We start from the raw sequence: 16,869 nt of genomic DNA on the forward strand, positions 1-16,869 counted from the left end.
TGTTGTTCATCTATATGTGTTCTTTGGAGGAATATCTATTCATATCTTCTGCCCATTTTTAATCAGATTGTTTTTTGGGTGTTGAGTTTTTATATATTTTAGATACTAATCTTTTATCAGATATATCATTGGCAAATATCTTCTCTCATTCTGTAGGTTGCCTTTTAGTTTCATTGATTGTTTACTTCATTGTGCAGAAGCTTTTTTTTTTTTTTTTTGTGCAGAAGCTTTTAATTTTGAGATAGTCCCAAGACTCCAGTACAATATTGGATAAAAGTGAGAGTGGACATACTTGTCTCAGTTTTTCCCCATTAAGGAGAATGTTAGCTGTGGGTTTTTGGTAGATGGCCTTTATTATGCTGAGATGTGTTCCCTCTAAACCTACTTTGTTAGAGTTTTTATCATGAATGGATATTGTACTTTGTCAAAAGGTTTTTCTGCATATATTGAAATGATCAAATGATTTTTATCCTTTCTCCTAACGATGTGATGTATTATATTGATTGATTTGTGAATATTGAACCACTCTTGCAACTCAAGAATAAATCCCACTTGATGGTGGTGAGTCATTTTTTTTAAATGTATTATTGAATTCAGTTTGGTAGCATTTTATTGAGAATTTTTGCATCTATGCTTATCAGGAATATCATCCTGTAGTTCTCTTTTTTTAGTGGTGTCTTTATCCGGTTTTGGTATCAGGGTAATTCTGGCCTTGCAGAATGAAGTTGGAAGCTTTCCTTCCTTTTCTATATTTTGAAATAGCTGTAGAAGACTGTTATTAACTTTTCTTTAAATTTTTGGTAGATTTCATCTGTGAAGCTGTGTGGTCCTGGACTTTCATTTCTTGGGAGTTTCTTGATTACTGACTCAATTTCTTCGCTGGTTATCAGTGTGTTCAAATTTTCGATTTCTTCCTGTTTCAGTTTTGGTAGTTTATATGTTTCTAGGAATTTATCTATTTCTTCTAGGCTGTCCAATTTGTTGGTATACAGGGTTTTTAAAAAAAGTAATAAAATTTACTGAGATTTTAGAATTAAGTAACATATTGTTAAATTTTAATTTCTAAATATATTAATTGATGTTCTTTTGAGCAGCATGGGGCCAAAGCTTAAAAATGGCTCATTAACATTCTGCCCCAAATATGAGCTTGATGAAAAAAAATTAACATGCTTTTTTTTTATTGCACTGCTCCTAAGTAGGACTGCCATTTAAACCTTTCCTGCTTTCCCACAACCTATCAAAATGCTGAGCAACAAGTCCAGGAGTCCACATTCCAGTTATAAACACGGGAGGACATAGATACATCTTGGTCTTTGTAGAGATCATCTTTGCCTGTTTCAAGTTTACCCATAAGAGGAGTGCTGAAAATGTTCATTTGGTGCCTATGATGTTTTAGGACTGCTGGTGTCTCCTCTATATCCAAGCCATGTTGCAGCAGCCTGCCACTCCTTGATGACCCAGTGCTCTTCCTAAAAAGTGTATATTATTACTTCATAGACAGTAGGTAGTGAGATCTTTAGTACATTTGTAAATAGAGAGTAAAGAGCTTACCTATGTTAACACATTAAATATAGTTTTATCTATTAAATTTGAGCCAAGACTTTAATCAAAATGTTTCTTATTTATTGGTTCAATGTTAATAAGACAAGACAACACATTTCTATAGACAGTAAGTTAAACCAGAACTAATAAAAAAAATAAAAATAAAAAAAATAAAAATAAAATAAAATAAACCAGAACTAATGCTTAATATCTTTATGTCTTGATTTTAGTTTTGAACCATAATGTTTGTTCCCTGAAGGGAAGATACTTTGATTCTAGTTCCAAGAATAATTCATGTGTAAATAAGAATGCTTCCAAATTATAAATTTCTTTTCAGATGTTCCTGAGAAAGTCAAAGAGGAAACTATATATTAATCTAATCTGGCCTAGACATGTTGCCATGATTTAGTGATCATAAATATTAATTTCTGTGCCTGAAAGATGAATTAAGGGCAGTGAATTTTAAATGAAATGAAGAAAATATTTTTAAGAACAAAGAAATGTTTTGAATGAAATATACCTGTTTGCAGTAACCATTTTTAATTCTACCCACTAATACACAAACTAAAACACTTAGACTTTACCTATCTTTAGGCTGATGGCTTTTCTATAACTCTTTCATAGTATTATTAACACTAGCTCAAGATTAAATTGTGAAGTACATAATACTTTGGAAGAGTTTTAGGGTGATTGTCAGCTCACAAATAGGTTATACAACTATAACTAGTCTTGCAACAATCAGGCACTTGAAGAGGTTATGTAATCCAACAAAACATAGTCCAGCTATTCTTTATTTTAGTCAAAAGCCTGAGAATTTATAGAGTTTAGAACTAAATGTAGAATCTTGTAATATCCTTTTTTTTTTCTCTTGTAATATTCTTGAGGTGCTTTAGAAAGTAATTTAAATATGTGGATTAGGAGAATTGTTAATTTTCTGGATTTTTTTTCCCATTTGTAGATGAATGACTGTGTATCTCAAGTTTTCTTTGTTCTGAGTAGTTCAGTAAGAAGAAATCAGTCTCTGCTATAATTCAGATACCTTATATAGTATAGATACTAGAGTAAAATAATTATTAGTTACTAATAACTTTATTTTTTTTAAGATTTTATTTATTCATGAGAGACACAGAGAGAGAGAGTCAGAGACATAGGCAGAGGGAGAAGCAGGCTCCCTGCAAGGAGCCCAATGTGGGATTTGATCCCGGATCCCGAGATCATGCCCTGAGCTTAAGGCAGATGCTCAACCACTTAGCCACGCAGACATCCCTAGCTACTAATAACTTTAAGTAAACTAATGTTTATATAGAATTCCCATTGTTCATACAAGTTTTTAGTCTGATTAAGGTTGGAGTTATTTATGAAGATCTTTTATGCCAGTTTGTGTGGAAGAGAAAGAGTAATTATCTCAAGTAATACTTTTTCCCCTAATTAGAATGTGGTACCAAGAGACCAAGAGCATGAATTCGTGTTAGGTTTGAAGTGGTTAATTTCATAACATGTGTTTTCACTAATTTTCAAATTTTAAATCATCTGTTAATTGTAAAGTAATCAGAATCAATACAAAACTCTTAGATGTGGGGAAGACACAAATCAAGTTGAGAGACTAAGAGGTCAGTTACTATTACTGAAAAAACAAATCTAAAAATATGGATCACTAAACATGGGACAGCAATCTCTTTAAATCATGAGTCAGACCATGTTATGGATTGTGAGTTACTTCTGGCTGTCCCTAGGAGATGATTTAATATTATTCATTGTCTTCTGATGGCACTAAATTAATCAAGTTTGATATTGCACCACTTGAGCTACTTAGCTTCTTAATGGATGTAATGTTTTTAGGCTTCATAGGTTACAAAATATTAATTCTGAGAGTTTTAATAACAGAATATCCATACCAACTGTGACTTATTTTTGACACAGAGAATAAATGAGATGAAAACTCAACCGTTTCTTCAAACGCATTCTTATTAATATCATCTTCATTTTCTTTAACAAGATAAACTGCCAGTAAATGTTAGGTATAGGAATATCACTTGATGAAACCCACTTACAAATCCTTATTTATATTGAAAATTTCTTGTAATATATGTTGAAAGATGAGATAGAATATCAAATACATCACCACTTGAAATTTTAGTATATGGTAAACTTCATGATTAAATAAGAACAAAAAATGATTTATTGCCTAGAAGAAAAGAATCTCAGTGCTATATGACAATATGTGGATAGCATATGGGACATCATTCATGGACATAACATTTTTAAGGAAGTAACAAAGAAGAGTTAGTTACACAAAGATTAAAATGTAGAAAAGTAAGACCTAGATAGTGAAAGAGGTTTAGGAAATTAGCTTTTTTCCTACTTGGAAAGAAGACTGGATAGATTTAATAACTGTTTTCAGGCACTTTGATAGCTGTTGAATTGATCATGATGACCAGCTGTATATTCAAACTTCACTGATGATGAAAAACAGGAAAAGGGTTTGAATTATATCAGAAAGGTTTATTTATAGTGAATGGAAATCATAGGTGATCCATGAATTTTTTAGAAGAAATTTTATCATTAATAGATTTTTTTTTTTACAATGGAATGTGGTCTCTTGTTTAAATTATCCCTTGAGGAATTCTTGTGTATCCTATGTTTTTGGTACAAGACTGGAGAGAGGAAATAATTATTGTTGTTTTGTAAATAAATAAATAAATACATAAATTCACTTTAAGTTCAATTTATGATTCAACTTCCCAATTTCAATAAAAATAAATCATTTTCAATTTCCATAATGAAATATTTTAAATAAAAAGTAGAATAGTATGAAGACCCCCAAGGACTCTTAACTCAGCTTTGTTAATAACCAATATCCCAGGAATCCTGTTTTATCTATATCCCTTTGACCTTCACAATTACTTTGAAACAAATACCAGATGTCATGTCATTTCATCTGTACATATTTCAGTTTGTATTTTGAAAGAATATTCTTATTTTGAACATAACCACAATATCATTATCATATGCAGGTAGATTAACAGCAATTCATTAATATCATCATGTATTTTTTCCCACAGTTTACTTGAATCAAGATAAAAATGAGGTTCCTATCTCCGAATGATTAATATATCTCTTGTCTTTAATAACTTATGTAGAGTTTCAAGTTGATTGCTACACTATGATATTTATAGCATATTACTCTGCTGTATATTCCTTATAAATTGGCAGCTAGAACTGGAAGCTTGGTAAGATTCACCTTCACTTTTTTGGTGGGAATACTTTATAGGTGATGTTAAACATTCCTATTTAGAGACACTTAACTTCCGGTCATCTCTCTTTTTGTGGTCTTAGCAGCAGTTAATGATTGTTACTTTGATTCATTAATTCACTAGGTATTACAAGATAGTTACAATTCTAAATCCGTATTCCTTCATTAATTGTTACCTGGGGTCTTTCCAAAAAAGAAAATATGTCTTAACTAATTATTATCCTGAGTATAGTTCATATAGGAAGGGCACAAAAATGCTTGTTTCTTTTCCTTTATTTACCCATTTCAAAATAATAACTCAGCTCCTAGTATCTTTCAAAGGCAACCAGGTATTTATATATATTTAAATATTACTGATTCAATTTCTTTCCTGCTTATCAGTCTGTTCAAGTTTTCTATTTTTTGCTGTTTCCGTTTTGATAGTGTTTATGGTTAGATATTATTAAGAATTCATGGATTAAAAATATGTTCTGTAATTAAGTCTTTTGCAGTTATTAGTATTATTGATATCCAAATTGCTTCATCTTAAAGTGATCTTCATCATGTTGGCTCTGAGTCTTTTGACACAAGGCTGACAGTTTTGGAGAGCTTCCTTGTGTTTTATATCACAAGGTGTTCTAGGCTAATCTTATATACTCTTGGCCAATATTGAATCAATGAAAATTTTTATGATGTTTTCCAGGTTCAGTAGGTTTTTTTTTAATGCATGTATTTTGTCATAGTAAATGGACTGAAATAAAGTTTAGCATAAGAATAAAATCTATAGAGCAGTGTGATCACATTAAGTAAATCCCACATTTTATGGGAAAAAAGGAATCAGCATTCTTCTCAGAAAGATGTAGGACTTTCTGGAATCAGGAAGATGATGTGATGAGTCTCAATTCTTTTTTGAACCCAGATTTTGTGTTGTTCATTAAATTATTAATAGAAATGATGAATTTAGGTTGGTTGTGAAGATTTGAAGTGATGTGGAAGACAAGTTTAAATGCTGCTTTTCCAAGAGCTGAACTGCAGATTTAAATTCAGGCAATAAATTCCCTGATTGTTTTCCCTCTCAGTCCTACATATGAGGTAATATTTTTTTGTTAAAAAATAAAAAGAAAATTTTCCAGGTCCTATGATGCTATTAGCAAAGTTACTGATAAATAGTAAAAGGGTCTTACATTTGGAAAGTTAAGTAAATGTAATAAATCTGAGCTAGAAAACTAACTGCTACCATCTGGTTAATAGGTGAACATTTTAATCTCTATGGGATCAGTCCCAATAACAAAAACATGGTGTGACAGACAGAAGGCTGAGGAAAAACCAGGGCCTACCGGAAAACAATAGGAGGAAATAACAGCCTCATCTACATTATTGGCTCTAAGGCACAGAGACTTTGTCTCCCTGAAAATGTTTGCAACCTCTTCAAGATGTTAATGTGAAAAGATAGACTGTCACATGTAAAGGAACAGTCTTTCCCATTCTGTAAGAGAAAGAAATGTATGTAATATCTTTGGATTTTACTTTAACCAAAGGTATCACAGATATTACTCTCTAGCTATATCCAAAAGAAGACAGCTGAGAGAGCTGAAAGAAGGGAACTATTCTCCTCTCAAACCATGGTTCTTTCCTTCAGAACAATAGCAAATAGATACAAGAGTTTTTGATGTGAAGCGGAAATAAGTCGATGTCGATAAAGATCATCACTGTAGCCTTTTAGAGGAGTCAACATCCCCTCCGTTGCACGAAAATATCAGCCTTAAAAATATATTCACTGTCAATTTCACAACGTAATTCTGAGTTATTCAAGTATCTTTATCAGTCATCATTTTTCTTTGCCTTCCTAGGCTTATCAACACTGCAAGCTGTGCTGGATTCTGCTGCTGAAAAGAAATGGCAAGTGACTGCTATCAATGTGGGAAACATTAACAATGACAAGAAAGATGAGACGTACCGATCACTTTTTCAAGATCTAGAGTTAAAAAAGGAACGACGTGTAATTCTGGACTGTGAACGGGATAAAGTAAACGACATCGTAGACCAGGTTGGCTACTCTCTGTTTTCTAATGGCACCAAATATAGAATATGCGTGCAGTGTCAGCATTTGCAATGAGTATTTGTGTGAGGTGCTTGAACAGCAGTTTTTCCTTTATGGTTTATGTAGGATGCTGCAAAGATCATCAATTAAATTTTCTCTGGCTTTGGTTAGCAATAGCAGATGGTCTTCAATCATGCTGACACATCATACTAATCATTAACTATATTCAATACACTACCACTGACTCTTATGTTTTATATGATGAGCATTGCCCTAAACTTTGATATATTTAGCTGGAAAATTAAAATTTAACTTGTTGAGCTTTTTAGAGATAAAGAAATAGCCACCAATTAAGTGAAAATAAGGCTGAGGATCTAAGGGAAAAGTGAGTAGTCTATGGCAAAACAGAGTACGTCAAACATTAGAGTGCAGTATGGAACAGACAACATCAACATTGTTGTCTGAATGTGTCTATGTCTTCAGAAAAAGCCTGTATTTATTTTTTCAAGAATTGTTTCCTCCTGCTAGGGAGGAAACCTGTTAACCTATGAAATTGAAATATATAGGAGAGACATATTCAGTCTGTCTTTGCTATTTGAGAAGTTTACTGGACATAAGGATGTTGTATCTGTGCTTACTATGCCACCTTGGTTCCATTTAAGGTTTTTTAGGATAGGACAACCTTTCAGTAATATCTTAATGACAAAAATAAAATCCACTGTGTTATATAGATAAGGTAAGTGACCAGGGCTGTTGGTGAAATAATATCATGATTTAGTGAGTTAAAATCTGTTTCACTGGGTATCTGCTTCTTTTCTCAACTGATAAACGTGTGTGTGTGTGTGTGTGTGTGTGTGTGTGTGTAGTGGCTACTAGTTCCTTGGGATAATAGAGGATTGGAAGAAAAATATGCAGTTAAGTATTCATTTCTTGGCCCTTCTATGCTTTGAGGAGACAATTAATTCACTAATTTGTATAACACAAAACATTTTGCAAACATAAATGCTGACACAGCCTTAATTGATATGTAAGAATACAGGCCCTAAGACATACAATGTGGATCTCTCATAAAACATTAAATAATTGGATAAAACTAACTTGTTATAAGAAAGAGCCAAATGTTGTATGCCAGAGAGGTGAACATTTTAGTAGAAAAATCTTGATTCCTGGCTCAGGAGATGAAGTTAGGGTTGTTTTTAACCTGAAGGCCTCTTGTTCTAATGTGAACCTCAACAACTCATTTGAATTTCATAGGAGAGTCTCATTGAAACTGAATTTCAATAATAGTCATTAGTCTTTTGTTTAAAGAATTTATGTATTCATGACTCATCATAATAACTGTTGGTGGAAGTCTATATGAAAATGATTAATTCCAAAACTAGAAGATGGAAAGTATAGGAGAAATTAGGAATATAAGTAATGTAATGTTTTGAAACAAACATGATTGTTAAATGTCTATATGGACATCCATTCAAAGGGCACAGAGATTTTGCACATGTATATTGTATTTTCACAAGACTCTCTTGAATGTACCAAATAAGTATATACGATGGTTGGTTGCATCATTCAGCAAGTATTTACTGCAGACATTCTCTGTGCCTAGAATGAAATATGCAAAGATAGGGAAGAAAGAGTGGTATCTGTACCCCATAACCCAGGGTTTAAGAGGGGAAGACAAATTTTGCAGGTATTACACTACAGTACTACAAGTTAGGAAACAATGTGGTCAAAGAGAATGGAGGAGGAGGAACCTATCTTATGGGGGCAGGAGGATCTACGAAGGGTTCACATACTGGCAGCATTTATCTTGCTTGGATTCATTCATTTACTCAGTAAATTTCCTTGAGTGTCTAATGTTTGCCAGACAGGCACTGTGGTGGGTCCAAGAAAATAATGTTAAGCAAAACAGGCCAAACCCCCATAAGGTGAATGTTTATGTTTATGATATATTTACAGGAATTAACATGTAATTACAATGATGGTAAATATATATATATATATATATATATATATATATATATATATAAAATGAAGAGAATATAAATAGAAAAATAATTACAGAAAATATTTAGATGGGGAAATCATGGAAGGCCTTCAAGGAATAGAATGTACCAAGCAAAAAGTGGAATTGAAGTACATTTCAAGAAAGGAAATACTAAAAAAAGAAAAAGAAAAAAAAGAAAAGGAAATACTATTATTTTAGGAACAGTAAATACTATTGACTTATTTACTCTATCAATACTTACAAGAGAACAGAGTTGATGAAACATTATTGTCATAATAGCTGAAAGAAAGAGAATCAGTCTGCTGATTATGGGTATTTTATCATTAAATCTAATCTTGAAATTACTCATTTCTAGTTGTGATTGGGTGGGAAAAGGACTCTGCCATCAAAAACACTTAGAAATCAATATAAATTTGCTATCGTTAGTGTAATGCGAATGTTTACTGTAAAGCAAAAACATGATAGTATCCTCAACAGGAATTCCTATGTAAAAATGGGGCTAGTGAATTTTCCTATCCCCACCCCCCACCCCACCCCCACCCCTGCTTTCTTTCAGTGAACGCTAAACTCAACCACTGGTAGCACCATTTATACAATGTTGGTTTTTTTTTTTTTTTTTCGGTTTTGTTTGGTTTTGGTTTTTAATTCCCAAAAGGAAGAATTGCATGATTCAGAACGTAGAATCGATACTAAGCAGAATCAACAGATGTCAGTAGGAAATATGAGGGATATAATCAACTCCATTCAAGAGATGCTAATTAATATACTTTTTCATGCAGAAGGACATCTTTCCTTCACAATTTTCCTTTCAATATAGAGGGTTCATTTTCATGGAAAAAGCGATTTGAATTGTATTACATAAAAGCAGGTTAGAAAATGATACAAGCCCTAACTCCCTTCAAAATAGCTATCACTTAACATCAAAAGGCCATTGGGTGGAATCTTTCCTAGGATTTTGTCCTTGCTCTTTAACTAAATGCACTGCTTTGGAGTACCTGACTTTGAGATAAAGGAAGGTCAGCAACGTCTTTTCCAGGAGGTAACATTGGTCTGAAATTCCTTGAGCCTGAAGCATTAATAAGACAAATGATATGGTATTGGAGAGAGCTTTCCAAGCAGAGGAAGCTGAATATGTGAAGTCCTGAGGTGATGGAAAGAAGCCTTTTTATGGACAAAAATACTTAAAAAGAGGGCCGATGAGGGTCCAGTACAGAGAGTGGAAAAAGAGGACCTGGAGAAACTTGGCAAGATCATCAGACTTTGTAGCATAAATTAAGGATTTTGCTTATTATGCTAGAAGCAATGGGAAGCCACCAAAACTGTTTCATCAGGGAAATGAACTATTGATTTGAATGTTTGTCTATAGCCCTGGCATTTCGTGCTTTCCATTGGTGTGACAATTTTCTTAAAAATAAAAATTACATTTGAGTATCTAAGTACTAGGACTACAGCTTGGCCATTTCACCAATTTCTACTCTCTTTAATTGAAATAGATTAGTGAAAAGTCCCATTGATTCAGTAATGCCCCAAACTCTCGTGAGCATTACCAGAACGACCACTTGTTCCGTGATGTGTTTATCTCGCCATTGATTTTTGACTTAGATTTGTGGAGAAGGATTAGTTTCTCTGATACTTTGCTGCCTCAAGCTGGAAATAATAATGTTCGTTTGAACCAGATTGCAAGCACTTCAAGATTCTTAAGATGGGAATATTATTTTATAGATTCATATAAGAATCTTTTATGTACTTATTAGTATCTTTAAAATTTATGTACTACTATAAATTTGAGTGTAGATGTCTGAATATAAGATCTCAGATGATGGTTTCAGCTGTCTAATGTTTTGGAAAAATAGCTTTTGTAGGAATAAAATTATGATTTAGTATGGATTCAAGATTCTTTTCGTTTTACATTTCTTAAAATCTTGTGACCTTATTTTCACTATTGACAAAACTGAAGTAATTATTTGTTTAGTTGTTGACTGCTTGAAAGATAGCATTTATAAAATGCTAAAATATATTATTACTTTTTTCTGAGATAAATATTCTCTGGATTTGATAATTATATTTGTCAAATACAGGTCATCGCAGAATATCAGAAAACATAGTAGATAAAATTCCACTTTTTTCCTCAATTGGTTCATAACATCAGTAATTTTTTAATTTATATTATTTGCATGTATTAAATAATTGTTTCTTTATCTTTGTTAGGTTATTACCATTGGAAAACATGTTAAAGGTTACCATTATATCATTGCAAATCTGGTAGGTGAATTAATTGATATTTATAATTTTAGTAGAGATGCTTATTAATTATAAAATAGTTTTGAATGACCAGCATTTATCAGTGGTATTTTTAAAACCACATCTGGAGTATATTGATCAATTAGAAGTAACAATATTTTTCTGAGTTTGTTATATTTTAGACTTACTTTACATTTTCTAATCAATTTCTATTATAAATGATGTAAGAAATATTTGACAAACTTTATAGATTGTCTTAGGCATATTTAATTATGGAAAAGTTTTTGAAAATATATAAAGTTTAATTGTTCAAATTTCCTCTTGTTACTCACTGTCACAGTGTTTTATAAATTTTTCCCTTTATGCATTCCTTTAAAGTTTTTAGTAGATATAATATTTGAAATAAATGCACATTCATGAGACTACATTATAGTGAAAAATTACAGCTGGAAATGTTAAGAATATTAATTTGTTATTTTTATTTACTTCTGATTTTCTATTTATCATGTAAGCAACACAATGAAATTAAATTCCTATAGCTGATCACTTTTTCATTGAGATTTCTGTCAAATTGCAATTATACTGAGCAATCAAGTGGTTAACTGTATCTCTCTTAAGCATAATCAGAGCCAGTTTAGAATTATCATTAGACATTTTTTCAAAATAGTTTTTAGATCAGCAGTAAATGACCCTAAGCCTCTATCATTGAAGAGGTTAATGTTCTTTGAAGAAGTCTGATCTTACTTGATTGAGAACATTGCTGTCCCTAACCTCAAGAAGATAGTAAGAAAAGGCAGAAAAAAAATGAGAGCTTATTCTAAATAGCATAATAGGACTCTGAAAAGGTTTCATATTTGCCCAAAGCTTATTCTAAATAGTATAATAGGACTCTGAAAAGGTTTCATATTTGCCATATATATATATATATATATATATATATATTTTAGAGAGAGGGCTGGTACTGGGACAGGGAGAGAGAAAATCTCAGGCATATTCTATGCTCAGCAGCATAGAGCCCTACTCGGGACTTGATCTCATGATCCTGAGGTCATGGCCTGAACTGTCAGGTACTGAACCGACTGAGCCACCCAGGCACCCCTGTAGATTTGTTTCTGTAGGTGGTTTCTAGAATGTCAGATTATTATATCAGAAGACATTATTTCTAGTAATGATGAAAAAAAAAAACTTTACAACTGATACTGTTTTCACTAGAAGGTGGCACCAGTGATTTAGAATATTAAATCTCAAACCTGCATGTTATTAGTAGAAGTTGGTTGTTCAGATAAAACTTCAGTTTACCAATGAAATGGCTAAATAGTATAAAATTAATTAGAATTTATCCATTAATATGATATTATAGATCCTAAATGACTCCCTAGCAGAGAAGCAAGGGTTAAAATAGATGAAGCTCTGTATTCACTCACTTCAGAACCACATTCTGTGCAGGGAACAGCCTGGACAGTCAGTCCCCTGTGTGAATTGTGCCATTTGATGAACAACACAGAGCCACATTGAAAGCTGTGATCTTTAAAAACGTCCAGATGGAGAAGATTGTATTGGAACATTGAGAAATAATGACAGAAGGTGGCTCATCAATTTGAGAGTTGATATCTGATGCTTTGAAAAGGAAAGAAATATACGAATGACCCAAGTAAAAAAGATTAAAAAAATAGAAAACAAGTGCATGCTGTTGTCATGCTTCTAGGGAGAAAAATACCTAGTATTTTATCTGAATTCAAATTTGATTTTCCATCTCTGAATACTTGATATATTCACCATATGGAACTTCTTGTGAATCAGTAGGTTCAAAGATTCTGAGGAGTGCTACAGTTTCTGAGAATTTAAGGGCACTTGAAATTTCACTGACATTTAAAATTGAAGAATGTCATTCAGAGTTGATGAGCTTTCATCTTCCAAACTCTTGGTTGCAAATGTCCCCTTTTTTCTGTCCAGTGTCTAATGAGTATTGAAGGAGGTGGCTATAAAAGATAGAAAAGTCCTCAGGTATCATTATTGATTAATTTCCTCATGATGCTAATGCTTGACTAAGCTCCCAAAACACATATTGTGATTACGTTCTTGATACAGCATTTAAAAGGAGAATTTGTACATAAAATGATGAAGAAATGGTCATAAAGGGATCCAGTTCTCATTTCTTCAGCCCATAAATATGGACAAAAAATACTGCAGTCCACCCCACCTGGCTATCTACCTTACAATGAAGCACATTGTCAAGGAGCCTCCTCCATGCACATGCAAATTCCAAGAAATTTTTTAGTGGCTTACTGTTAAATAGTGAAGCAGAATCAGACATTTGAGAAAAGTGTGGGCCATTAAGATATAATATAAAACAAACATATAAACAAAAAAACAAACAAAAAATAAAATAAAAAGAAATAGGACTGTCAGAAAATACAAGAAAAATACTTAAAATTGTAATGAGTATCCACAGAGAAATAAGAGAAAGTTGATTATCCATAAAGAAAAGAAAAAGTATGTTATGAACAGGAAAAAAAAACTCATAGAATAAGAGAGAACTATGGGAAGTTATTTGTTTTTTTTTAAATAATAAGATGTAAAATTGTAAGACTGATGATAAGGTTAAGAAAAATTTTCCGGATTATGTAACATAATGACAATACAATATGAAGTGGTCTGTACAGGGGAAACTGCAAGGGACTTGATTTTTAATCTAAGAGTTATGGTCTCTTAATAAGCATTCTAGAAAGATGGAATACTGAAGGCAGGGGAAGGAAATCATCAAAAAGCATTCAGAAAAATTCTCAGTACTTGATGACACAAATATGTCCATTGAGTACATAAAACAATGAAAGAAAAGAGGCTTCTTTCATAGTTCAAAGAAAATATCACCATGAAATTTCAGAGATCAATAAAAGATCTTAAAGGTTTCAGACAGGTGAGAAGTGGAGGCAGAGAGGAGTATGAAGCAGGTCATATACAAAAAATGATTAGAGGGATCCCTGGGTGGTGCAGCGGTTTGGCGCCTGCCTTTGGCCCAGGGCGCGATCCTGGAGACCCGGGATCGAATCCCACGTCGGCTCCTGGTGCATGGAGCCTGCTTCTCCCTCTGCCTGTGTCTCTGCCTCTCTCTCTCTCTCTCTGTGTGACTATCATAAATAAATAAGAATTTTTTTAAAAAATAATAATAATTCAAAAATGATTAGAAATAATGACATTGTAGTTTTCAATAAGAACAAATAAAAGTCAGTGGAACAATGAGAGTCTCAACTTAAAATTCTGTACCCAGCCAAAATACAAATCAAATGTCAGAGCAAAATAAACCTATCTTGAGTCATTTAATATCTCAAAAAAATTACCTCTGATATGTCTTAGGAAAATGTTGAGGGCTCTAGAAGAAGAAGGGAATAAAACATGAGAGAATAGTGGTCCAGAAAGCAGGGGAAGCATGTTTAGAAACATGGTGAAGGGACACTCAAGAGTAACAGTTGCAGAGGATATAGAAGGAGCCTCCAATTCAGGTGTCAGCATTCAGAAAGTCTTCTGTAAATTAAATATTCAGAAAAAAAGAGAAACAGATTACTTGATATGCTTGATGTTATTAAAAATATATTTACTCATATAAACATGAAAAGTCCTCATGGAGCAACTAGAGAAAAATAAGATAGGTTTATACAAAATGATAGTAATGAAAAAATGAAGCAATTATTAATGTTAAGATTGAAATAACTATTCAAGAAGGAAAATACAGGGCTGCTGGGTGGCTCAGTCTGTTAAGCTTCCAAATCTTGATTTCCACTCAGGTCATAATCTCAGGGTTGTGAGATCTAGCCCTGCCTCTGTGCTGAACATGGAGTGTGGAGCCTGTTTAAGAGACTCTCTCTTCCTTTCTCCATGCCTTTCCTCCCACCTACTTGTGCTCATTCTCTTGCTCTCTCTCTCAAAAAAAAAGAAAGAAAGAAAGAAAGAAAGAAAGAAAGAAAGAAAGAAAGAAAGAAAGAAAGAAAATGCAGCCCCAGCACATTATTTGGCTTTGCTCTGAGTAACAGAATTATAAACATGAAAACTGTGGACATGAAAATGGGTGAGCAGGTACATGTGAATGAATTACATACTCATCTGACATAAGCAAAAACTCAATAAAAATTATCAAAAATGAATAAAAAGAAACAGTAGCAAAAATGTGTCATGCAGAAATATGGAGATAAATATGAGAAACGAAAATTACTGCAGTCGATTGTTTTCAAGCAGCTTAACTGGAGCATGGGTGGGCCAGAGCAGAAAATCTGTGACTTTTGTTATGTATATTCTTGCACTATTTGTACTATTTTAATAAAAAGAAAAATCAAAATTATGAGCCAATAACAAAGTAAGTATCCTTTTTTACACAAATAGTATTAAAATATGTTTTTTTAATATCAATAACAAAGAAAAGATTTTCCTGTATCTTGGATTCAGAGATTTTCAACCCTTATGCAGAATAGCAAGGAGTATATCTATAAGGTGAAAATATTTATAATTGTGATTTATTAAAATTGTGCTTTCATCTTTGAGAGAATGTACTCTCGAAATGAGATAGAATTCATGACAGCACAGTATTTGAAATCAATGGAAACACCACATCATGGTTTTACTAATGACTGAATTCATTCTAATAATACAAAAGATTGATTTAAAAATTTAACATATTTTATAAAAATTAAGTTCAATATGAAGCTCAATACTTAATATGAAATTCTTTGATTGTTTTCAAATAATGACTAGGCATTTAGTACCTTCCATTCTCATTTTAAAGTTGTTTTATCCCCTGAGGGAATGAACAATTTAAATGGGAATAACTTGCTTAAAATGTAGCTCTTGGGGAACTAGCTTCATGTTATTAAATATATATAACTATGTAGTAAAAGCTCTATTGTCGATTCAATAAATAAAACCAATACTTATCCATGGAAGATTTCTCAATAAAATGGAGCACTTTTATGTGAGTACAACCAATACACAATCATTAATGAAGGATACGCTGTGGTGCCAAAATGAGAATATGAACTGCGTACAGAATATTGGCTGATAAATACATGAAACATTTACTGTAGGCTTTTTATCTCTCATGTATTCTTTGATATTTGTAAAACCACAATGTATAGAGTTATTTGTGAATGTCAAGTTCTTTTATTCCTAATATAAAGCCTGACATACGTATCCTATGTCTAGGGATTTACTGATGGAGACCTATTAAAAATTCAGTTTGGAGGTGCAAACGTCTCTGGATTTCAGATAGTGGACTATGATGACTCCCTGGTATCCAAATTTATAGAAAGATGGTCAACACTGGAAGAAAAAGAATACCCGGGAGCACACACGACTACAATTAAGGTATATATCTATCTACCAATACGTGCATCTACACCTGTGCCTGTATATCTATATCTGTATCTATCTATAGCTAACTGCTGTCAAGTAGCCGACACGTTCTCTGGAACAGTCTAGGAAGAAGATAAAAATCTTAATTTGTTTTAGTGACTAAAAATATTAAATGCTTCATGCAATCAAACAAGGAATCTTTGACTACTGAGGGCAGTGCACTGTTCTGATATGCGCAATGCCCAATGCATCTTTTGTTCTCCCGTGGGTTTGGACTTGACTTGTTTATTCAGCACATTTTATTATGTATACACCTACATACATATATTTACCTCAAATATTAAATGTTTCTGCTGTTGATGGGAAGATTTTTCCCCCATTTGTTGGTCACCCCATTGAGAACAGAGATAAGAGTAGATCAAGGAGTGAGTGGAATGAAATGATCACATTCTTATGAAACCACATTTA

The 16,869-nt window shown here is 32.6% G+C and overlaps 1 protein-coding gene across 4 annotated transcripts in view; it reads left to right on the top strand.

Moving 5' to 3' along the window:
- GRIA2 (glutamate ionotropic receptor AMPA type subunit 2) overlaps window positions 1-16,869 on the top strand; it is a 150,085-nt gene that overhangs the window by 81,083 nt on the left and 52,133 nt on the right. For all 4 annotated transcript variants that reach the window (XM_072724918.1, XM_072724917.1, XM_026008060.2 and 1 more), the window contains 3 exons: window positions 6,625-6,821; window positions 11,029-11,082; window positions 16,252-16,413. In XM_072724918.1, the coding sequence (XP_072581019.1) occupies window positions 6,625-6,821; window positions 11,029-11,082; window positions 16,252-16,413 (413 nt within the window). The remainder of the gene's footprint in view (window positions 1-6,624; window positions 6,822-11,028; window positions 11,083-16,251; window positions 16,414-16,869) is intronic.

This window comes from Vulpes vulpes, chromosome 10 (assembly GCF_048418805.1).
Source record: "Vulpes vulpes isolate BD-2025 chromosome 10, VulVul3, whole genome shotgun sequence".
Taxonomy (NCBI): domain Eukaryota; kingdom Metazoa; phylum Chordata; class Mammalia; order Carnivora; family Canidae; genus Vulpes; species Vulpes vulpes.